This window comes from Camelus ferus, chromosome 3 (genome assembly GCF_009834535.1).
Source record: "Camelus ferus isolate YT-003-E chromosome 3, BCGSAC_Cfer_1.0, whole genome shotgun sequence".
Classification (NCBI taxonomy): Eukaryota; Metazoa; Chordata; class Mammalia; order Artiodactyla; family Camelidae; genus Camelus; species Camelus ferus.
This window is the reverse complement of record NC_045698.1, coordinates 28,880,105-28,905,326: the sequence shown is the minus strand read 5'-3', so window position 1 is coordinate 28,905,326 and position 25,222 is coordinate 28,880,105. Positions and strand designations below refer to the sequence as shown.

Sequence of the window (25,222 nt, the reverse complement as noted above, 5' to 3'; positions counted from 1 at the left end):
GTGTACGGTAACAAGCTAGCGTTGACTCTTCTAGAAGGGGAGCTGCTTCCTCTCCACTAAGTACTGCCTAAAACCTTCCTGCTCCCTTAAGAACAAGCTGTTAATGAATTCCAGGAAAAGGATGATGATGGAATTCCTGGGAAACGTTAATAGAGAAATAGTCAAAATAATCTTTGGCCATAGTAAGAGACTCATAGTACCCAGAATGAGGGTAGAGATACTGTTTACTCTATACCCAAGTCAGAAAATTGCATGATTTTACAAAGGGACTTATTTTGGAGGAAAGGAAAGAAAATGGGACGTTTAAGATAGAGAAGGACAGATACAGATGGTGGAGTCGGAGAGTCCTAATCATTTTCAAATATTTGGAGGAATATCGTGTCAAAGAGGAATAAACTAGTTCTGGATGGACCTAAGAAGGACTAGTGTGTGGTCAGAAAGAACCTTCTAATCATGGGAGTCGTCCAGAAATTGGAGGGTCTGACTCAAGAGGCTGTGAAAATTTCAAGTTCTTGAAACACGGCAGGGCTGAGTCTTCGAAAAAGATGCTTTCCTACAGTAATTCTGTAGAACATTAGGTCTGTTATATGCCTGTTGATGGTTTGTAGGAAGAAATTTAAAAGTTGTGTTTGTGTGTGCATGCCTGTGTGTTAATAGTTTTGAGACTATTCTTGGGTCAAATAAGTTTGGAAAACACCAGTTTGAGAACAGGGAAATAACAGCTTAATGTCCTTAATGTGGCAATGTGTGTAATATGCTATTATATGTATTGTGAACATCAAAGAGGCTTCAATATTATCTAAATTTATTTGACCAAGGGAATATTAATTTGTTTCAGGAATATCTTTCAATATCTCATGAAGCATTGTCCCATGGAACTCTGGGTAATTTTTTTTATAGAGAATGTGGTCACTGATTATAAATATCTTAAGGACATTTCCAAACCTAATATCCTATGATGCTTTTCTAAAAGGGGCAAGGAGGAAATATGCAAGAAAGAGGAGGATGCATTAACAAACAAGACACATATATGGCACCTATATCGTTTGGCAACATTTATTGTACATTATTAGCTAGGAATTTTCCATGTGGTAAAAGAATGCCCAAGTGGAATATTTAAAAAGTGTCAGGTAATAATGATTTCCCAAAAATATAACCAACAAATAACACAATAGAAAACACTCTTCTCAGACTAATTGACTTAAAATTTTGCACTTGTTTGGTACTATGAAAAGACTCTGACTTTGTAAGACCGCTGTCAGGAGGAAATTATAGAATTAACAGCATAATGAATCTTATTTTCTTGCAGAACAGATGACATATTCCTCTACCCTTTGCACCTGCAGTTGTCACTGATTAAAGGGGAAAAAAGGAAAAGGCCCTCTGATCACTATGCATGATTACAGGGCCCATAGACACACAGACACATTAGCACCTGGGATATTATGATCAAATTAATTCTGTTTGTGTTCATTCTGCTTGTTAGCATTTTCCCTAAGGAATGAGAAATTTCTGAGTTTGACTTTTTAAAAAATTGCACATCTGATTTGGATGCTATAACCACAGTTATCTTTGAAAGAACGTGTCCGGGACATGGAGTTGCACAAAGTACTATACACAAAAGGCTGTGATGATGTAAGAAAAACTTCCCTCCCTCCAGCTTTTGCTGGGAAGTTTGGGCTGGAAAAATCTCCAATTAGAGTAACCATGACAATTGTTTTCTTTAGAAGTAGGTTCAGATTTTCTGGGCTTCTGATTACATTACTCCTAGCATAATGGTACCCAGTGGGAAATCCTAACAGATAACTGATGTAAGACGATGTGCTCACTATTTCTAAGCGGTCTAGACTTGGTGGCCTTTCTGTTTTGCCAGAGGAAGTAGAAGTACCCATGTGACCCTGCATAGTGCATTGTCCAAAGCATAAATGAAGTTTTTCTTAGGTAATCCTCTCCCACCTCCCTCCCAAAAAAACAAAACCCTCAAACCAGCCAAAGACCTGCCATCTTTGTATTGGGGGAGTGGAAATGTAGTGTCAATTTCTCTATCTCATTAAGGTTGCCAAAGTTTACTCCTAGTTCCTACTTGGGGTGAAAGTCTACTGATCACAGAATTTCTTGCCATCTAAATTGAAGACCTGTAGGTTGGGTTTCCCAAGAAACAGACTCTGAGACTCTGAGATTTGTGTGCAGTTTTATTCTGGAGTTCCATTGGCATCCATGTCTATGGGAGAGTGAAGGGACAGGACTGGTTAGGGGGAGAAGCTGGGCTGTGGTGCTGTCACAACAAAGGCCTCAGCCTGCATATGCAGGGAGCCCTGGAACTAGGGCAACCTTCTGAGTTGTCCCATCTTGAGGCAAGTGCCTATATCCACTCCTTCCCAGTGATCAGTCATTGGATGCAGGCTGTCCCCGGAGAGGGTGTGTGACCTTGAGTGGTGTACTAACTCTTTAGCTGAAGGCAATTCTCAGACAGACATTGAGCTGAGAGCTGACAGCCAGCAGCGTTCTGAGCAGCCGGAGGAGTGAGTGCCCTCACTCTGGGAAGGGACGGTCTGGACAGCTCTTCCATACACAGAGTAACTTTTTCAGTCACTTGCTTCAGGTATCCTAAAACTAGGGAAGATGAAGGTAGTTAAAGTTTATTTACTGCCTACCTTGTAACAGGCACTTGAAGCATTAACACTAAGAATGGAGGAGCAACTATCATTTATTGAGTTCTTATCTCTCAAATGTTATGTTCATTTTGTTATGAATGCTATTCCATTTACTCTCCACATTAATTCACTCTTTTTATTCTCTTTCACAAAAAAGGAAACTGGAGCTGGAAAAGTTTAAGTAACATGCCTAAAGTTACACAAGTATAAGTAAGAGTGCCAGGATTTGAACTCAGTCTGCTTCAAAATTCACTCTCTCTCTCTTTTCTTTTATTTGAAGTATAGTCAGTTATAACGTGTCAACTTCTGTTGTACAGCATAATGTCCCAGTCATGCATATATATGCATATATTCATTTCATATTCTTTTCCATTAAAGGTTATTACAAGATATTGAATATAGTTCCTTGTGCTAAACAGAAGAAATCTGTTTTTTAATCTATTTTTAAATATAGTGGTTAGCATTTGCAAATCTCAAACTCCCAAATTTATCCCTTCACACTCCCTTTCCCCAATAATGCTTGTTTACTGTGTCTGTGAGTCTGTTTCTTTTGCAGATGAGTTCATTAGTGTCCTCTTTTTTTTTTCTTTTAGATTCCACATGTAGGTGATATCATATGGTATTTCTCTTTCTGGCTTAATTCATTTAGAATGAGGATTTTTCAAGTCCATCTATGTTGCTGCAAATGGCATTATTTTATCCTTTTTTTATCACTGAGTAGTGTTCTATTATATAAATATATCACACCTTCCTTATCCAGTCATCTGTTGATGGACATTTAGGTTGCTTCCGTGTCTTTGTTATTGTATATAGTGCTGCTATGAACATTGGGGTGCATATATCTTTTTGAATTAGAGTTCCCTCCAGATATATACCCAGGAGTGGGATTGCTGGATCATATGGTAAGTCTATTTTTAGTTTTTTAAGGAACTCCCATACTGTTTTCCATAATGGCTATACCAATTTACATTCCCAAAAGCAGTGTAGGAGGGTTCCCTTTTCTCTACATCCTCTCCATCATTTATCATTTGTGGACTTTTTATTGATGGCCATTCTGACTGATGTTTTGATTTGCATTTCTCTGATAACAAAATTCTCCCTCCTAACCTCTCTGTTATACCACCTATCCATGTGGTATTATTGTGTTTTATTCTTGCAAAACTCCTATGAGGTACGAACCAGTATTATCCCCATTTTACGGTGAAAAAAATGAGCGTCAGGTAGGCTACATGATCTTCCCCAATGTCACACATTATTAGTAACTCAAATAGGGCTCTAATTCTAAAGCTCTTGCTCTTTCTACTGCCCCTCTATTGATTGTAGGCCGTCCACTAAAACTCAATAAATACTCACTTAACTTACGAGTCCTTAGAGAGTAGTCTTTATTTAGCCTCATGAATTGATAAGAGCCCATGGAATATTTCCATTGGAATTGGAGTATGTGCCAAGAAAGCAGCTAGTTGAGGAGGCCAAAATAGGCTTCATGCACATCATTTTCCAATATTTTCATGCAAGTCTCTTCAGAGCAATTAAGCAATTTCTATTTGTAGCAGTTCAGATAATTCCAGAAGTAGTCCCATAATTAAGGCAAGGACCATGCCTAGTTCATCTCTGTATCCACTCTCACAACTGCCATATAATAGGTACTTAATAAAAATCTGTTGACAGTAAGAGGGAATACATGAACATGAAGGGCCAATAGTTCCCAGGATTTCACCATCAAAAATCTCTACAGATGACTGGATAAAGAAGATATAGTATATACATAATGGAATACTACTCAGTCATAAAAAGAATGAACTTTGGCCATTTGCAACAACATGGGTGGACTTGGAAGGCATTATGCCAAGTGAAATAAGTCAGATGGAAAAAGATAAATACTGTATGTTATCACTAATATGTGGAATTTGAAAAATACAACAAACTGGTGAATATAACAGAAAAAGAAACAAACTCACAGATACAGAGAACAAACTAGTTATCACCAATAGTGAGGGGGAAAGAAGAGGGGCAACATAGGGGTAGGGGATTAAGAGGTGCAAGCTATTAGGTATAAAATAAGCTAAAAGGATATATTATACAACACTGAGAATACACCCAATATTTTATAATAACTGTAAGTGGAGTATAACCTTTAAAAATTACAAATCACTATATTATGCACCTGAAATGTCCATGATATTGTACATCAACTATATTTCAATTAAAAAAAAGAATCTCTTACACCATTTTCCCTCACAAAGACCATCTTCTCTTAGTAAATGTATATTTTTAAAGTAATAATTTATCTCTCCATTGTGAAGATTAAAGTCCCATGGAATTCCACTAGACCTTCCAATAAGCAATAGGCAGTCAATACTAAATCAGAATTAATAAAATAATTCTGCCAGTGGTAAAGAAGAGCAGCATTTCAGTTAACTTGTGTGACCACAGTTCAGGGGTGGTTGATTTCAGTCACAGCTTTCAACACTGCTCCTTCTGCTCTCCCAAGGTCCAGGACCCCCTGAGTTGGGAATCACTGAGAGTAAAGGGATAAACCTAGACAATCCTTGAGATCCTTGTTCCAAGCAAACCCAGGATTGTTAAAACTTCCTTTCAGAGCAGGTTCAGCCCTGGATTTTTCTTTGCAAATGGAAATCTTTCCAAAGAGGAGAAAGGACGGGCAGGTGCCTGCCAATAGAAACTATACGCTTTGAAGAAAGTAAATTGCTTCTGAGCTTTGAGTTCCCAAATTCCCTGAGCATTTGTGCTGAGTGAGGGGCTATTTGGCGCCGAGGAAGAGACTTAAGGTGGGAACACTTGGTCCCACACAGAAGTGTTCATTATACTGAGACTCTACCCTTGAAAGAAAATCCATTGTCTGCCTCCTGGCAATCTAAATCTTAATAATATACCGAAAGGTCTCTTTGTCTAGAATTTACAAAGCTTTCTTTCTTCCTTCTCTCCCTTAGAAAGTCAGCAGACAGTATAACCCCTGTGCAGCAGGAGACCCCCATCCAGGGCTGAGCGCTTGTGTTCTATCCCCTGGCAGGGTTTATAACTTATTCCGAAACATTGGCTGGAGCGAATGATGCGCCTGAGGACATAGCACATTTCATGAACTGTAAACACCACTCTTCTTGCAGTTTATATGATATCATTTTAATTGAAAATGGATTTTTAACGGTTTTCTTCCACACCACAATGAAAAGTCTACTCTTGCCATCATCAAAGGAAATGGATGGCGTCTTTTGCTTTGATTTGACTGCATTACTTTCTGTTAAACAAACACAAAACTAAAGCAGACTAACAACCTGCCAGGCATGGGAAGAAGGGGAGGTAGTTTCCATGTCTTCCTGAGGATTTGGAACCTGTCCTGTTGAAAACTTAAAGCAGCTAGTATAGTACTGGTGAAGGTGAGTGTTGGTTAGTCCCTGGACCCCAATATTCCTGGTGTGACAGTGGCTCTTGTGTCCTTATCCCACAGTCCCACATGCTGAACACGTCAGCACTCATGGCTGTGGCTGAGTTGTTAGGAACAACCCTGACCTTACATGTGAATAGTACCCTGATAGATAACATCATCTTGTGTGGGAGTGTGTCTGCCTGAAGTGCTGTCATACGTAATTTTACAATTAGGAAAAACAGGGACTCACATAGCTTGCCTAATTTATGCAGGATTATAATACATAATAAAAAACATTACTATAGTCAGGACCAGAACTGAAATTTCTCTCTTAAGACCAATCCAGTTGATGTGATAGTTTTGTTTGCTTCCTCTTAACAAATCTCTCCCCTACTAGAGTGTATGTATGTACCAGGAGGGCAAGGACTGTTGCTGTTTCTAGGCACCCTTGTGTCCTCAGCCCACAGGATAATGTGTAGCACATAGAGGTGCTTTATAAATATGTGTGGAACAGATGTCTTTATCAAGCTACAAATGAAGTTTGAACCTGATTTGAGCAGAGAATCTGGAAAGGACAAGGAGAGAGGGATTTCTTCCTTTCACAACCACAGAGGGGAAAATTCAGATCAACTATTTGTTTAATTGTAACTTTCATTATTTTCTGTTTTGCACCTAAACAGTTGTGGTAATTTTGTTCTGAAAGTACATAGTGCAGGCAATAGGAAGACTTGGGAAGGCTTTGGTCTCTTATTCAGAAAAGCCCAGGTCCTCGAAAATCTTTTAGGGCACTTGTTGTGCAGATAATTCATAAGACTTCATTCCTTCCCTGAGTGCAATTTTAGGGAAAAAAGGCTTTTTCCCAAAAATGAGCTATTTCACCAGGCATAAATCAGATATGCTCCTTACTGAACAGAAACAGCTTTAGCAAAACATGATAAGCCTTGTCTTTACGCAAGTTACAATCTCTAAGATACACTCATCTGTCTACCTGAGGTTATTTTGAAGCCCCTTCTGGAGTTTAAACCTACAGATAGATGCAAAGGCCCTGACTTTTATCACTGTGTGCTTCTGTGCATAAAATGCCAACCTTTTGGACAACAGTTTCTTTTTGTTTTGTCTTTCTCTTCTTTACATTTTCAAGTGAAATTTCTAAGCTTTCAGAAATGGCCAGACTGACAGGAAATCACATTGTAAAATATGTCAGAGCTTGTTTTAATTAGTTGGTCCTGGGTGACTCAGTTGCCCAGGGGAAGAAAGACCTGTGATCATCACTTTAAACTTTGCAGATCATCGAAGCCTCTGTTTCTCAGGAGAGGCTGGATTTGGACAAGGTTCTGATGTTTTCACTGTAATCTTTACTCCTAAGGGCAGCAGAGAGTTCTGTAACAATTAATGAATTGAATTTAGAGATTCTATTTCATTCAACAAAAGAAACATTTCATTGATAATTAAGTACATTCAAATAAAATTCACTGAAAGATCCAAGTGTTTCATTATCTGCAATTGTTCATTCATCAACTGCAAAATACAACAGTTTAGAGAATTTAGAGAAGTAGCATGTATGAAATACTTTTGTTGTTAACGTGTTATGTATACACACACACTTGAATATGAATTTGACATGAATTCCTAATAAATTTAAATCTAATTAAATAAGTAATTATAATTAATAATTTGATAATAAATTGATAGTAAATAAAGACATCTAAGTGATTAAATTTAATTCTAATAAATTTTATTCTTAGAAAGATGATGATTACTACTGTCATTATTATTAACACAGACTCTCAGGGCACTATCTGTATAATGCAGGAAAAGTCTTTTTGCAAATGGACTGGTCAGTTTTAAAATTTGCAAGTAAGACCCACCAAATACAGAAAAGTTAAAATCCTTCACTTTTATTCAGCAAAGCAGTAATAAATTCACAAGCTGAAATCTGTGCCAATAGCCACAGTGAGGGAAACAGCAATCTTTTCATGAACTGTGTTACCGCACACACTTTTATTCTAAAAACAAATCTTTTGTTTCTAAAAATAAAACCTGTTTATTTATTCAGTATGTATTTATTGAGTACTTCATCTCTGCCAGGCACTATGCTAAGGACTGCGGATACAGCAGCGAGAAAACAGTCTTTGCCCTCAAAGCCATTGCTGTCTAGCTGGGGAGACAGATATTGATCAACCACATAAATATTATTGCAGTTCGGACTAGTGTTCTGAAGAAGTGACATTTAAACTATCACCTGAGAGAGGAGTGAGCAACTTGGTCAAGTGAAGGGCCAGGGAAGATGAGGTATTCTTGGTGAAAAGAAAACAAAACAACAAATGAACAACACCAAAACAGCATTTGCAAAGTTCCCTGAGGAAAATTAGGCTGACAAGATGAGCAAGACTGAGGATGTGGCTAGAATTCAGTGAAGGAAAGAAGAAACTGGAGGAGCAGCTAGTGGCCATTGTTCAGAGCCTGTGGGTCAGTTAAGAACTTTTGTCTTTGAGCTAAATGCAGTAAGAGGTGATAGAAGCTTCCGAAGTAGGAGACTGACATGAATTAATAAGTCAAGGTCAGCACATTGAGGGTTACTGAACCTTCCAATCTCTAAATCTTTTCCTTTAAATCTTTCCAAAATCAGTTCTCAAAGCCAGCACATCAGAAGACCTCTGGTTCCCACATGGCTCCCCTCCTGTTGCTTCCTTGGAGAAAGGTTTTTGGATTCCTGTAGACTTGCCCATTTTCTCTCCTAAGACGCCTGCAGTCTATTTGAAGATGCTTTTCCTCAGGAGAGCTCCACGTTCCAGAGAAAAGCTTTGAGGCTGCATGTAACAAATTTTGGTTCTGAACCTACTCTTTTGCTAAGTTAGAATCTATAATAGGAAAAGCATACCTGGACGTTTGCAACAACTATGTGCCCCAAAAGAAAGCCTTTCCAAGGATCCTTCCCTAAAACATCATCACCAGTCATGCCCTCACAGCCTCAGGACATCTCCCCCATCCATTTTCTATCATTGATTGGAAATTGTGAAAGTTGGAAAGAAATCCCACAGGCTCGTTTTTACATCACAACTGTATTATGTCTGGGTGTTGCTCTCAGAATTCCCTGATGTCGTCCTTCTTTGAGACTCAAGAAGGGCATTGCATGGGCTGTCACCCAGTAGATATTTAATACATTACCACTTCTAGAGCGGTAGGCACTCATCCAAGCACTTTACATGCACTAATTACTTTGATTCTCATTATTATGTGCATTTGACAGATGGTGAAACTGAGGCTTAGGGTGTTAACTAACTTGCTTATAATAAATGCTGGTGCTGAGAGTTGAGCAGAAAGAATCTGGATCCATATTTGACACTAGTGCTATGGTTTTATTTAAATTTTTATTTATCGTGAAACGATTCTCCTGGTAGTCAGTGAGGTCTTGCAGATAAACAGTCTAAATCCACACTAAAAATCCAGCATCTAATAAAAATGAGAATTAAGAAAAAAGATGGGCATTTATTAAACAATATTGCAGTTCATGTATAGTCACATCTTTCTATGCTAAAGGACTCAATCCGGTAAATAGATACTAAAATATTAATATACAAATTCAAAGAGAATTTAGTCATCTCTTCAGATTACATAATTTCACTAGTATCTTCCTTCATAATATTAGTGAATGTTCTTCAAATTTCTTCTAGCAACTGTTTGACTACAAAGGTGGGGGTATTATGAGTAAATGAATGAATGAGGGCTTTTTAAGATCTTGTAGCAATCTGAGAACTTCCCAAGCTCTTTAATTTTTTTTTTTAAATCTACTGTATACACCTTTTTGTTGGATTGGCAGATAGAGGTTTTTTTTAATCAAAGTATAGTCAGTTTGCAATGTTGTGTTAATTTCTCGTGAACTGGGTAGTGATTCAGTTATACATACATATGTATATATGTTCCTTTTCATATTCTTTTTCACTATAGGCTATTACAAGGTACTGAATATAGTTCCCTGTGTTATATAGTAAGGACCTTGCTGTTTATCTATTTTATATACAGTAGTTAGTATCTGCAAATTTCAAACTCCTAATTTATCCCTTCCCACCTCCCTTTTCCCCCCAGTAACCATAAGTTTGTTTTCTATGTCTGTGAGTCTGTTTCTGTTTTGTAAATAAATTCGTTTCTTTTTTTAGACTCCACATATAAGTGATATCATATGGTATTTTTCTTTCTACTTTTGGCTTACTTCACTTAGTAGGACAATCTCCAGGTCTATCCATGTTGCAGCAAATGGCATTATTTTATTCTTTTTTATGGCTGAGTAGTATTCCATTGTATATATACATCACAACTTCTTTATCCGATCATCTGTCAATGGACGTTTAGGTTGCTTTCATGTCTTGGCTATTGTAAATAGTGCCACTATGAACATTGGGGTGCAGGTATCTTTTCAAATTAGAATTTCCTTTGGACATATGCCCAGGAGTGGGATTTCTGGATCATATATATGGTAAGTCTATTTTTAGTTTTTTAAGGAACTTCCATACTGTTTTCCATAATGACTACACCAAACTACATTCCCACCAACAGTGTAGGAAGGGTTCCTTTTTCTCCACACCCTCTCCAGCGTTTATCATTTGTGGACCTTTAAATTATGGCCATTCTGATTGATGTGAAGTGATACCTCATAGTAGTTTTGATTTGCATTTCTCTAATAGTTATCCAAGCTCTTTATTTATATATGAAGAGAATACAAGTTTTAGTGTCATTAGATGGTAGACTTTGTATGGAATTAATATTAGATTATTCTTTTTGTGGGAAAATCAAAGAACTCTTCTTTGGATAAAATTAGTGACAAATCTTTAAGTGCATGTAGAGAGAAGTTCAGACCCCACAGGCTCTCAAAGGAGGCCCTTAATAATCTGGCCCAAACATCTTCTGTTCCTCCTCTCTTCCAGTAAGTCCCCCTAATGGCCTCACACCTCCATGGCACTACTCTGGTCATCTTGTCCTTCCTAATCACATCATCTTTTTCACATCCGTATGCTTTAAAAAAAAAAAAACTTTATTGATGTCTGATTGACATATAAAATGCTGTACATATTTAATGTGTACAACTTGATGTGTTTGAAGATAGTATATATCCATAAAACCATCACCATCAAGGGTATAAACATATCCATCACTTACCAAAGTTTCCTCCTTCCCCCTTCACTTTTTGATTATTTTTTATGTGTGTGTGGTAAGAGCACTTAACTTAGGATCTACCCTCTTAGAAATTCTTGATATACAATACAGTTTTGTTAGGAGGGCATTGTGCTAAGTGAAATAAGCCAGACACAGGAAGACAAATACTGTATGATCTCACTTACATGTGGAATCAAAAATAGTCAAATGTATAGAGCAGAGAATAGAATGGTGTTTACGAGGGCCTGGGGAGAGGGAGAAATGGGGAGGTGATGCTTAAAGTGTACAAATTTCCAGTTATGCAAAATACATTAGTTCTGGAGATCTGCTATTCAGTGCATATGCTATTGAACATGCTGTCCCCTTTTCTTGAAATGCTTTCCTTCTTTATCTAAACAGTCATGGCCAAGCTCAAATGTTACCTATTTTTTGATGTCTTCGTTAAATTTCTCCTTAATTTCTCACAAGTGAAAGTATTTTACCTACATGATGCCATAGAATCCTATGCTCACGACTGTTGCACCATATTGTATTGTCATGATTGGTTCATACCCATTTTGCTTGTTAGACTTTGAGACAGTTGAGACCAGGATTTCTAGTTCAACATTTGAGTTCAATAAATGCGCTGTTTTCCTTCTGGTTTCCAGGGATTGTGGTAGGTACAGGGGATATAAAGATGACTATGATATGATTTTTTTTTGAAAAATGTACAGGCACTGATAGAAATAGGCATGGAAGTGGATAATCTGAATGCCAAGTGCAGTGCGTAGTCATAGAGCTATGCTATAAAAGGAATGCTTTAAAGGTGTTTAAGGCATCGAGAAAAGAGCTCTTCACCCAGATGTGGACTGCAGGGATTGAGATAATGCCTGGGCCAAGTCTTGAAGGGCAAGGAGAAATGAGTGAGACCAAGAAGGGTACTGGAAGAAGGAATGGTATTTCACATAGGGAAAAGTCCTGGGGAAAAAAACAAAACGGTCATGAAGCCTGGGAGAAAACACAGGCATTTCAGTATTACCAGAGAACAAGTTAGCATGTAGGAGGTAGTAACAAATGAGACTGAAGAGGGTGTGAGGGAGGGACTCACCCATACTGTTCAAGAGTGGGGTGTGTCTTGTGAGTAAGAGAAGACTTTGTGGTTTTTCACTTAGAAGAAGAATGCGCTCAGTTGAGAGAAAGATTGTTCTGACTGCAGTATAGAAAAGGCACCAAGTAAGAGTGTGGGGGCAAGGCTGTGGCAACATTTCTCTAAGACGGTTGAGGAAGGTCTGGACTCCAGAATGGTTCTAGAGAGCTACGCCTAAAACACTGTCTTCCACAGATGCAGTATATCTCTGCAGAATGAATGAATGGGTGATTTTTAAAAATTAAAGTTTAACTACTTTGTCTTATACCATGAAAACTGTTATACTGAGACAGTATCAGTAATAACCACCAGAGTAGGCTTTTCAATTTCTCAATTATCTGATATAAAATTTATTACAATTTATCTGGTATAAAAATTGATCCTTGGGAGGACAAATAAAAAATTTACTCTTTTTACATTAAAAGGATAGGTATATACAAACAGTATATAAACAGATTCACAGTCTATCTGTGGCATCAAAATTGTATGGAGAAGGAGGGTAAGTAGGAAAAAAATATCTGTAACGACTCCATAGTGGGGAAATAATGAAAAAAGTTTGACTGCCATGCTAAATAATTATTGTTACTTCAGCAGCATCTGCTAGTTTTAATCCAATATATTGTCTTTTTTGTTAACATAATTCTGCTTAAGTCTGAGTATTTGAGATTCAACTTGGCATTATTGCTTGTTCTGTCTTTGGTATCATATTGACTTTAGAAAAGTATATCTGAACAGAAAAATAGAAATACTCCCATGATGCAGAGAAACAGCATTTTAAATATAAAACTCATATTTCACCTGAGGACTACACACTATTCCAAAATGATATTTCATCAATCCTCAAAGCAATAAATATTTAGAGAAACAGAGAAGAGCACTCTTACACTTTCCTAACATCTCTCCATGGGGATAACCATTAATAGTTCTGAATTCAGGTCCATGAATTTTAATCTTAGAGTAGCAGAGGGCATCTGAGTTACTGTTTTTTGTGATGGTCATGGTTCTAAGATGGGAATTCAGTTGCTCAGGCTCCTCCCATAACCTAGTACCTTATGGATCTGGTAGATCAGCTACTCAGTTTAAGTTAATACAGAACCAGCACTGGCCCCAGCTGGCCCCAGCATCACTGGAGAACCACGCCTTTTAAGGTGAGTATACTTGCTAAACAACCATTCTTTCCAGGAAATACACTGGTTCTGATGCTTTTCCCAAAGAACATCTGCCTTTTCTAAAATGCCAATGTGATACTGCATTCACAACAAAGATATAGCATCTGCTCTAGCAAGTCCAGAAGAGAAGGTAATGAAATTCAAACCCACGTGGCTGCACATACATTGCCACAGCATCTGTCTTTCTGATGAACTTGAATGCACTTGTATCTGTGCTCTGGGGATACAGATTTTTCATTTTAAGATAGAATTCTCTTCTGAAACCGTTACTGTGAAGACCAGATTTCTCCACCTGCCAGTCTATTTTCTAAATGTGTTGAGCCCTTTAGATCCGTGTTATGCTCTTTTAGAAGCATTTGGGTCCTCTTCTATCTGTAGCTAACAAACAAATGTATATGCTGAAAGACGTGGGTCAGAATTTTTAAGGTATCACCCACAGGATTAATGTAGTCATTGACCCAGATGGGTGGAGTTTGACAAGATAAGCTTTCTGGAGAGAACGTATTACATACCATGAAACCTCACAAACCAAAAGGAACATGGCTTTTCCCTTGATTTTCATGACACCATGCTCCTGATTTTCCTCCTGCTTCTATGCCTAATTCTCTTTTTCTCTTCTTGAGTCAACCATTCTGCCCATCCCCTGTATGATCTTCAGATTTTCTCTTCTCATCCCCATCTACACAATCTTCCCTGGTAATATTATCCACTCTCATAGCTCTAACCATTCTCTCTGAGTAACAGCTCTCATCCAGCTCTGTGTCCTGAATATCAGATCTGTACTTAACTATCAATTGAGATCTCAACTCATGGGTCCCAAAGTCACCTCAAAATCAACATGTCTCAGACTGAACTTAGCACATCCACTGGAAAGCCTTTACTTCCATCTTTCCAAGAGTAGTATGATGGTGACTGCCTGCCAGGAATAGCTAGAAATCTTGGCATCACTCACAGCCTCTTTCTCCCTCTCCATCTACATCCAATCTCACACCAACCAAATGTTGTCATTTATCTCCTCAGTTCCTTCCGTATGCATTTATTGCTGCCACTGCAGTGTAAGCTACCACTCTGGGCTGGATTCCTTTCACAACTATGTCATTGTTATTCTTGATCCTAGTCTTGCTTTCTCCCATTCATTTGTTCACACTGAAGGCAAATCACTCTCTCCAAATCACAAATCTAAATATGTTATTTCCCTGGCCAACAGCTTTCAGTTGGTCTACATTTCTGAAAGCCCTCTGTCATCTGCTTCCTTCCTATCTCTCTAACATTTTTTAAAACTTCCTTAAATTAGATGATATAACTTCTTTGAAATTATTAACTGTATCATTCTCTCTCCTCCCCTCCCTTCTCTTTCTCCTTCCCTTTCCATCTTATCCAGGAGTTTAATGTCCACATGTATTTCCTTACACTTTCTTTACTATTGCATTATCATCTCTCATACCTCAGTTCGCTTATCCCTTTCTCATGTAAGTCTCCTTCCTGCCCTCTTAAGTCATAATGGTTTCTCTTCAGCATGCTATTGTAGGACACTGCATTTTTATTAACATCTCCTGGATCTGTCTGCGTGCCCTACTCCTAAGCACATACCATACTTCTGTCAATGAATGAAAAAATGCTTTTTCCTCTGTCTAAAAATGCACTGCATCCTCCTCCATCTCCCATCCCCACCTTTAACCCAGCTAAGTCTTCCTAATCCCTCAACATTCAGGGAGTGCTCTTCTGAATCCACTATGCTTTCATAGTAATGAATCGTCTTTTATAATGAAAGCCAGATCATATCACTCTTCTGCTCAAGATCTTCCAAAGACTCCTCATTTCACTCAGAGTGAAACTGTTAACCAGAGAAATATCATGTTTAGATTTGTGATTCAAGATCTTTATAATGGCCTACAGTGCCCTACAGGATCTGCTCGCCTTTCCTCATTATTCCTCTAACTTCATCTTTTAATACTCCTCTTTTCTTTTTTCCAAGCTTAGGTATGCTACCCTTGTAGGGCCATGGCAGTAACTGAAGTGCTTTCCCTAGATATCCACGTGACTAACACCCTTGTCTCCTTCAAACCCTTGCACAAATGCCCCCTTATCAACAGGCCTGCTTAAGCACCCTATTTTAAGTTGCAGTCTCCCCAACTCCTCTCTATCTGCACACTCCTAATCCTTTTTTGTTGTTGTTGTTGCATTTTAATAGCACTTAATCCCTCCTATTGAATAATATAATTAATTCATGATTATTATTCATTGTTTATCTTTTCTTATTAGACTGTAAGCTCCACACAGGTGGATATTTTTATATACTTTGTTCACTCAAGTTTTCCAGTGACTTCAATAGTGTCTGGCATAGAAGAGGTGATCAGTAAATATGTTTAAAGGATAAGCCCTGATTGTACTGTATTCAAATTTCCTTCCTTGTCCATCTGCCCATGCACCACCAAACCATGCACTCTTTAAATGCAGGGAGTTTTGCTATTATGTCTATTTACAATATCTAGCACATTTCCTGAAACCAGTGGGTTCATAATAAATGTTTGCTAAGTGCATGTATTCATCTCTGACCTCACTACCCCATAGCTTTGCAGGGTTTGCAATCACACCATGCCAAACTAGAATACGAGTACAAGAATGTTGTTTTTTTAGTGGAACAGTTTCACTATAAATTCTTACAGCATCTGAGATCTCCAAAGATGGCATCCAATGTGGACCAGTATAGTGACTACAGTTGGCCCTCTACATCCTCAGGTTCCACATCCTGGGATGGTTGAATTCATAGATGTGGAAACCACTGACAAGAAGAGCTGCCTTTGCTACTCCATTTTATATAATAAACTTGAGCATTCACAGATTTTGATGCCAATCCCTCATAGATTCCAGGGACGACTACATTTCTCCTGCAGAGTTTCTTTAGAAGTTAAGAACTTACCATTGTCTATTTGGCACTCTTCTCCATTCTGTGTCTGTAATTATAGCATTTACTTTAATAAGTTAGAAAACTAAAGGAAATCCTGGGAATTGCAAGCTTAAAGAATAATATCTTTCCTCCTGTGACTTCTTTTTTTTCTTTCCTTTCTCAGAGCTCTTCCTGCCATGATGCAGTGGGTCCGCACACAGAAGCCAGGAGAGAGTGGCATCAACATTGTCACCGCTGACTTTGTAGAACTTGGTGATTTCATCAGCACCGTCATAAAGCTCAACTATGTCTTTGAAGAAGGAGAAGCCAACACTTGATAGCACCATGTGGCGTGTCCATGAATAAGATAGAGAAGACTCACTGTATTAGGCGTATTATCTGTAAACACTCTGAACTTCCTATTCCACTGAGTCTCTGAGGGGATAAGGGCTGATAGTGGGTGGGAAAAGGGGGAAACCATTTCTTCAGTGATTATTACCGTACTCTTCACTACTATAAATATTTCATTTCCCATTTGATGAGCAAAACCTACTTCTAGTGTTAGGGATTAAAAAAAAAAAGACTAGCACATTTCATTTTGCAGAATTAGTCTTTGTAACATACAACTCATGAGTGTTTACTTGATTGCATTTCTGATTTCAACCTAGGGCTCCTACACTGTCTGTATCCTCTAAACGAACCTTTCTGCTCCCTCTCTCACTCGCTCTTTTTAATCAGAAGCTGTACGGGACTTACAATAATTGAATGCCCAACATAACGTGCATTACATTGTTGTACTGAAATTTACTTGTCTTGTGGGACTTGGTATAATATTCTGTAGTCTGCAATCTTGCTAACTTTTGGTCATAGGCAATATGCATCAAATCAGTTTCCATGCATCAGTAATATTGGAGGCCATGATCAGTAATTTTTGTGTTATATAAAAACAATAGTGTTTCACAGTATTTCTATTTGAGGCAGCTATAAATATAGAGTAAAAACTTTTGTGGAAGAATTATTAGTGCCAACTCCATAGTGAAAAATGGGGGTGAGGGGTGAGGGATGCCATTTAATTCAGAAATCTCTAAATAATATTGTTCCTCAAATGCCCAGTAAATGAAAAATTATGACATGTGTGTTAAAAATCAGAAGACTCTGAAAAGAACTCTTAACAAAATTTCTTCTAATAATCTACTTGATTAAAAAAGAAAAAGAAGAAGAAAAGAGAGAAGGATTGTGCAAACTTTCCTCCCAAACTGAGATTTCCAAACATGTAATTCTAAATCCAAGATTTTGAGGAACATATTTTGAAAAGCTCCGATTTGAGTTTTTTTCACTTGAAACTGAGGGAAAAGGGAAAGAGAGGAATGTTTCTGAAGCTATGTCCATGAACTCTCAAGGATCCATAAAACATCTTTAAGAGATTCTTAAATACATGTGGTCTGGGCAGACTTATCAAAATTTGGCACTGCCTCACCACTTCTGGGTTCCATCCTACCCCAGGGTCAAGACTGAGGCAGAAGCCAAAGTTTTACAGGAAGTTTTCGCTGTCCACCATTTGATAGTCCAGGTCCATGAGGAAGAAAAATGGTGATGCAGCTTTGAGCATTACTTCCTCCTTGGTGTCTTTGTGATTGTTGACAGCTCTAAATAATCTTAAAAGAGCACAATAACCCATATCTAAATGCCTCACAGGAATATGTGAGGTGTTTATAAAGATCTCTAAAATTTGCTGATATTCTTACAATTTTAAATTATTTTATCTTCATGTTTGGAAATAATCACACCTCAGTAGTTTCTTGGGAAAATACAGTCCATGGCAGGTGGGGCCATAGAGAAAGAAAAGCATGCTCTCAGCTTTTAATGAATTTAAATGTTTGACGTGTGGTTTAATCTCTTAGTCCTAGGTAAGGGAGTTGATTCCAAGGTTATGTAGGACAAAATTATAAATAATCAAGAGTTGATTACAAGATTATAAATACTCATTATCAAAAAATAGTATTTATTAGCCACTGTGGGGAAGGAAGAGAAATTGTTTCACTGAAGAGAACATTTCTGAAAAATGTGTGGGTGTGCGTGTTAGACCAGGTCGCACGCGTGTACACGCAACAGATATGTTCTGTGCTCCAATTGTGTATATGTCTCCTCAGACCAAACATACCAATATAGACCCACCCCGTATAGGCAGACACGTACAAATACACACAAACACACAGACATGGACCTACACAGTGACAATTCTTCTTTTCAAGTGAAAACTTTGATAATGTATGAAAAAGAGTTGAGATCTTTGAAAGTAGAGTAGCTGATCATATTCAAATATTTTTGTAAAAATATTCTAGCTTGGGGCTTAATAATCTACCAATATAGTTTTCTCTCTGCTTACCCTCACCTCGCTGTTTTATTGTCTTCCTATCTCTTTCACGTGCTCCTTATGTGCAATTGAATATGAATCCTTTTTAAAGGACTATAGATTATTGAAGTTTATGTCCTGTAAAGTTGCTTTCTGGGCAGGTTTTCTCTGACTATTCATCATTCATCCCTCAGGGGGATCTTTAGCCAAGCACACCTGCAATGACACAAGGATTTAACTTATAAATATACAAGAGAACAGATCTTTCCACATATTTATGACAAATGAATAAACTATAGAGGTAACTATGTTGTATTTTCTTGAACTTAGATGCTTTCTTCTAACGTTTGCTTAGACTTAGCTTTGTCGTATTTGTCATTTGGGTGCTGGAAAAAAAAAACAAACATGCTGAAGCATTAGACAAATTGTGCAGTTTCTCAATTGGAGAAAGCTTGTAATTGCTATTCATGATATACACATAGAGACCTTGCTGGACAAAAGATACTTTCAAGCCAATGTTATAGTTTTCATGTGGACATAACAGTACCTGTGAAGCAGGCACTGAGAGTAAATGGACTTGCCTTAATTTCTGAAGGAAGGAACAGGTAGACGTGAAACAGGGGTCCCCCAGCTAGAGGAAGAGTTCACTAAGCGGGATTCCTTTGAAAGGGGAATGGAGAGAAGGTGCCTTTGGCTGTCTTCTGTCCCCTGGCCCTGCCCTCAAACACACTTAGGGAGCAGGCTGTGGGCTTCACATAAGGGTAAGGGACTAGTATTATGCAACCAGCGCTTACCCCCAGCCTAAGCTCCTTTGTCTAAGCTGGGCATTGTATTTCCAGAGTTAGAGCACAAGGGCTACAAACAGACCCCCAAATGGTAGGAGATACATCTTGGTGCACTTTTTGTTTTGTTTATTTTTTAGGACTTTTCCATCACAGGTCCTGCAAGGCAAAAAAAAAAAACAAAGTAAGATCCAATTTTTACCCAATCTACAGCAGGAAATCAAAAGAGTGAGTGGGTGAGATGAGGGAAAACATGCAAAGAATATCATTTTTTAGTTTGCTTTCCTGTCTGTAATTTTGAAGGACCAATATGGTGAATACGCCTGCCATTATCCTTTAAGTCTCCCTTATTACTACACAATCATAGGAATGCAGAGAATGAGGAGGCATCTTTTAAAAGCCTTAGGATATTCTATATGATGACCTCAATATTCACTTTCAGCCATACTGGGAAAACTCACTTATCATGGAGTGCCACCTAACAGTGAATGTATTAGAGCATAAAGTGTTTGGTATGTATGAGCCTGTGTGTGGACACACATGTAAACACGTACATACAGCATGCACATCTCACACACATCATTCAAGTTGAAACTATAGACTAATCACTCAACCTGATTCTAGTGCCATTTTAACTCTTAAAATCAATATCTCCTACGTAAGTAGGCACAAACATAATTCAAATATTTAAATATTTAAGAGAGGAAAAATCACTAGAAAACCAATGAAAACTGAGACCATAATAAATAAGAAATGCCTAGCAGGAAAAGCCTAACTACACTGTCAATTACACTTCAAGCTGGAAGACGGACTTAAATATAAATCGCAGACAAACCAACACGCATATTCACTTAACGTCATTGTAAGTTCTCTGAGGTTCTGACGTGTTTTAGCCAGGGTTACCTGTCCAGGATCTCCCTTATTAGGATTCCTGACTAGAAAAGTGTCAAGTCTCAGGAAATGTACGTTTCCGTGAGTTTTTCAGTTCTGCAGTTTTAGTGATCCAATGACAGTCTTCTAACCTTTCTTTGGTTGCTTGCTTATCCAAACGGGAGAGCTCCACAGGTAGAGTGCTTGCAGTTTGAATTGCTAATAGAAAATAATGCCTATTGTCCCTCAGGATATGCTAAACAAGGTTTTTAAAAGTATTTTATTTTACCGCACTTTAGTCTTTTCAACTAGATTTCAGTGACATAATGGTGTAAATGCTGTATTTGCCATAACTTATTGGTGGCTCTTGTGTTACATACAGTTTTAAATAATGCTCTAAATTGTTTGTTTTCCCAATGATGATAAAATATTCTGTAGAATTTGTAAAACGTGTTGATTAAGTCTGTTGAAAATTGTGCAATTTTTATTTGATTTGTGATACTCTTTTGTAGGAATTAGTTCTAAATGTGTATTTGTATGAGTCTGAAGTTTGTGCTTGTGTGTGATATGTGTGTATTAGTATATTGTGTCTTATACAAAATCAAACTTATCCTAAAGAAAAAGGGCACATTATGACCAGCCTTAATTCACTGACATTTTTGTTATTGTTGCAATTTCGGGTAAAAATTTTAAAAGAAATTATGTTTTTGTTAAAAATGGCCTTTAAAAAAATCGTATGAAGAATGTGCTTTAAAACTTATTTGAGTTTCCACAAGAGAATAGTCCAGTTTGTGGAACACCTGGTACTCTTTAAGTTTCAAACGTCAATTCATTTATTAACTTCATTAACATGCAAAGAAACTCAGTTCACATTCGTTTCCACCAACAACAGAACCAGTGCACTTCTAAAGCTGTTCTTCCAAACGTGGAACCCATTTTGCTGATAAGGATAATTTTTCATGAAAAATTATTTCTCCAAACCATTACTTTTTAAAAACTGGATCTTCTAAAGAAAGATGAACTGCCTTGGCTCTGTGAGAGTCACTAAAGACTCACCAACATTAGGTGGTACCAATATGGTTCCCTTTGCAAAAAACTAGGATGCAACACTCTTAGATTTTTGCTATCTGCCTACGTGCGGTCTAGCAACAGGAAACTAATTACTAATGTGAGGATCTGCACAGGTGGTCATGCTCAGAGCAAAACTCTGTAACCTTTGGGCCTGGGATCTTGGTATGAAATATTAATCAATATTCTTCCCTCTCTCTCCATCCTCAATTATTTCTTTCCCATATTTTAGGGCTGCTAGATAAAATACAGTACACCCAGTGAAATTCCAGTTTCAAATAAACAGTGAACAAATTTTAGTATAAGTATTTCCCCAATATTACATGAGATATACTTATACTAAAAGGTTATTCACTGTTTATCTGAAATCCACACTTAACTGGGTGTGTATGTGGTTTTTAATCTGGCAACCCTACCCATCCTGTTTTTCTGCCTTTCTCTGCGGGGCTACCTACCTCCTTCCTTACTCCTGTGGTAAGATAATTCATGAAAATCAGTAGTCCTGATACCCTTCAGGAAGGAAAATATTAGCCCATGCCAAGTCCCACAAATACATTGTGAAGGACTAACTCAAATGTAAGTGGAAAAATTAGGCAAGAACCTTCGTAAGATTAATGGCCATTCACCGGCCTGTTGTGAGATCCAGAGTCTCCTTCCCCACATTAATACCGTAAGCAACATTCCCCAGTAACTGGAACAGTCAGAAACATGCCCACACCCTAAACATGCCCCTGGTAAGTGATAGCACCTTCTAACTCAGTACCAGGACCGCTTTTACAATTTTTATTCTTTTTCTTTCAGAGAGGTAACAGATTAATCCATCACTCCTCTCGTGAACACCTTACCACAAATTATTTTTTAACCAGATTAGAACTGGTCATTTATGGAATCGTAGAAAACTTGGCATAGAAAGGAACTCTCCTGACTGCTGGAGGAAAAGAGTCTGAGCCATAAGCACAGCTCTGTTCGTGTCTACTCAGGAGACTGGGTGGAAGCTGGGCAGCAGGTGGGAGAGAGGATACAGCTCCAGACGATGAGCTAGCACCTGACAGAGAGACTTGCCAAAGCAAATGCTAACAACCTGCACCTTTTCTGAGGAATTGGAGACCCAAGACGTCCCAGAGGAAGAACAGTGAGATCTAAGGCCAGTTTCTAGAACAGTTTGCAGAGAGCAGGACCATGTTGGAACTCCTAAAATAGAATTCTCAAATATTTTTGTGTCCAACAGCGAATCCTTGGCAGAGTCTGAATGTGGTTGGAGTTTCAGAACATTTTGGTAGCTACCTCCTCTCTTGAAATTTGTGTAAGGGATAAGAAAATCCAGATCCCTTAATGGAACATTTCCATCTCACGGCCCCTGCTTTCTCACATTGGTGTTGATTTGCTTCATGTCTAAAGGATGGGAATTTGCAGAGTTGGTGACATTTCTTTTTTTAGACACCAGGAATTCACCAGAGGGAGAGAGATCTGTGCCTTCTCTTTTTAGGATCTGGTCATTGATACTTTAATAAAGGTGGTGTAAAGAAAACACATGCCTACAGTTCTATTTAGCAAATGTGAAATTTTTTTTGACGAGATTGTGTTCTTGATGTTAAAAAAAGTTTCTTTGTATCTAGTGAAAAGCCTAATAAAGTCCTGATATCAGTTATCTTTTTTTTTAATTTCCTTTTATCAGTGCTTCATTATAACACCAAAGTGGGTCTCTTAAATAGAGCATGACTCAGAACATTAGAAAATATCACTCTTTTTTTAAAAATATGAATCACCATATTAGGATTCCCTCTGTGAAAGAATGTATTCGCCACCAATAAAGGTAACACCATGAGTGCTTCCATTACGTCAGAGTTGGGTATCTCTGAAGTCCGATACTTTTAGCTTCTGATACTGCCACAAAGAAGGCCAATATCAATAGAGCCATCCTATGATACTATAGTATATTAATATTATAAAGCACCATCTTGAGGTTAAAAGCTTAAAGTGAAATCCACTTTTTTGCTGAACTCCACTATGTCTAATGCATGAAACATTGTTTCACAAAACAAACCCCACATGTTGGGTTCAAATCAGTCTTAAAACAAAATGTAAGCATTGTAATAGTATTATAAAAACCCAGCAAAAAATATGGTCCAAGATTATTTTTGAGGTTGAACTCGGACATAAATCCCCCCAAAAGCTCTGCTTGCTATACACTAGCAGATTCAAAACATTAAAGGCTTGCTATTTATAAAGCTGTAATGATTTCTACATTTATGAAAAAATAATAATATTCCATGTAAATGTATCTTTGATCTTAATATGACACTGCTATCATTTTATCAGAGCCATTACTTATTTATTTATTCAGTCATTTAGCAAATATTTGCCAGATCTCTACTATACAGTAAGCTCCCTGCTAAGCACTGCAAAGTGTTCCTAAAGGTTTCCTTAGGACAATGGATGAGTATACCTCAGGTAGTTTATCACGAGAAATAACAGGTGGCATCCTCTATTGTCCTCTAAACAAACATAAATTCACTCTCCATGCCCCTTTCAAGGCAGTATCTCCAGACAGTAAAACTTTTTGAACACAGTTATTCCTGAAAGGCTGAGAAGAAAGGAACCATTTCTGCAGTAAGTAAAATGGGAAATAGGTTGCTCACATCATGAAGAGCGGAGTCCCCCTCGTCCCCCGCCGTGATCCCTGTCACCATGCAGAGGACACCACATACAAGCTTGGCTGCCACACTCCAGCTGTACAGCAGCACAGAGGCTTCCTCCCTTCCCCTTGCTCCCCTCACCTCCAGAGCTTTAGTTTCATCGACAGGAGAGGCTGACCTAGTAAAGTAAATGCAGATCCCACAAAGTAAAGGAGTGTCTCCTGCACACGAGGTAAAAATGGTGATGCTTCCTAGATCAGAGGAGTGCAAATGTCCTCTGGAATTGGAGAAAGTATTTCTTTATAAGTGGGAGGTAATACTGGGGCATGATGGAGCTTTTCAACACTGGCTCTCAACCTGTGGTTCAATATTCCATCAGGAGCTGGAATAATGGTTGCACTGGAATTAAGTGGCAAGTGGAATTAACTGAGCCTAAATGTAACTTACTGGGCATCTTCCATCATCATCCTTCAGTCCTGTGGATAGAAATGTTCCTGGAAACATCTGGAGCTTCAGACTAAGGTGAACCACATCAAAACCACATTAAATTCTAGAAAGTGGGCGTCGGTTCCCTGAGCAAGGAGGAGAGGAGGGTGGTGGAGAACCCCAATGCTGACAGCTCCCAAGTGCTCCTCGGCAGAACACTCATTCTCCACTCACAGTTTTTCCCTCAGAGGATCATGGAAACTTGACCTCCTGGGGTTTTACTGAGAAATAATAAAGAAAAGCTCTTTTGCCTCAACACAACTGCTCATCTGTTTTTTTAATATAAAATGGGATATAGAATTTTATTTCATCAACCACCTGTCAAGCTAACCTACTTATAAATTCCAAAATATTTTTTAATCTTTGCATTAATGTTTCTCTCCATGTTCATTCTCAAAAAAAAACAAAAAAACAAAAACCACACCAAATTTTGAACAAAGTGCTTTTTCATGGGTTTATGTGTACTTTCACTTTTTGAAAGCAAGTAATAGGCTATGTTAAAACATTGCTACTTTTTTTTTTTCCCCCCAGTCTGGTTTTTTTTTTTTTTTAAGGTCAGAGTTACCACTCAATTCAGCCTGTTCTAGAACTAGGTGCTGGGAAGAACAACACCCTTCTTTCTGGTCACTCTTACTCAACACAAAGTCATCATCTT

General features: G+C 38.0%; 1 protein-coding gene across 1 annotated transcript in view; it reads left to right on the top strand.

The window, feature by feature from the left end:
- The window catches only part of PLCXD3 (phosphatidylinositol specific phospholipase C X domain containing 3), a 154,817-nt gene extending 131,723 nt beyond the window's left edge, over nt 1–23,094 (top strand). The window contains exon 3 of the mRNA XM_006193054.3: nt 16,557–23,094. Coding sequence (XP_006193116.1) covers nt 16,557–16,710 — 154 coding nt within the window. The 3' untranslated portion in view covers nt 16,711–23,094. The remainder of the gene's footprint in view (nt 1–16,556) is intronic.
- The last annotated feature ends 2,128 nt before the right edge of the window (nt 23,095–25,222 follow it).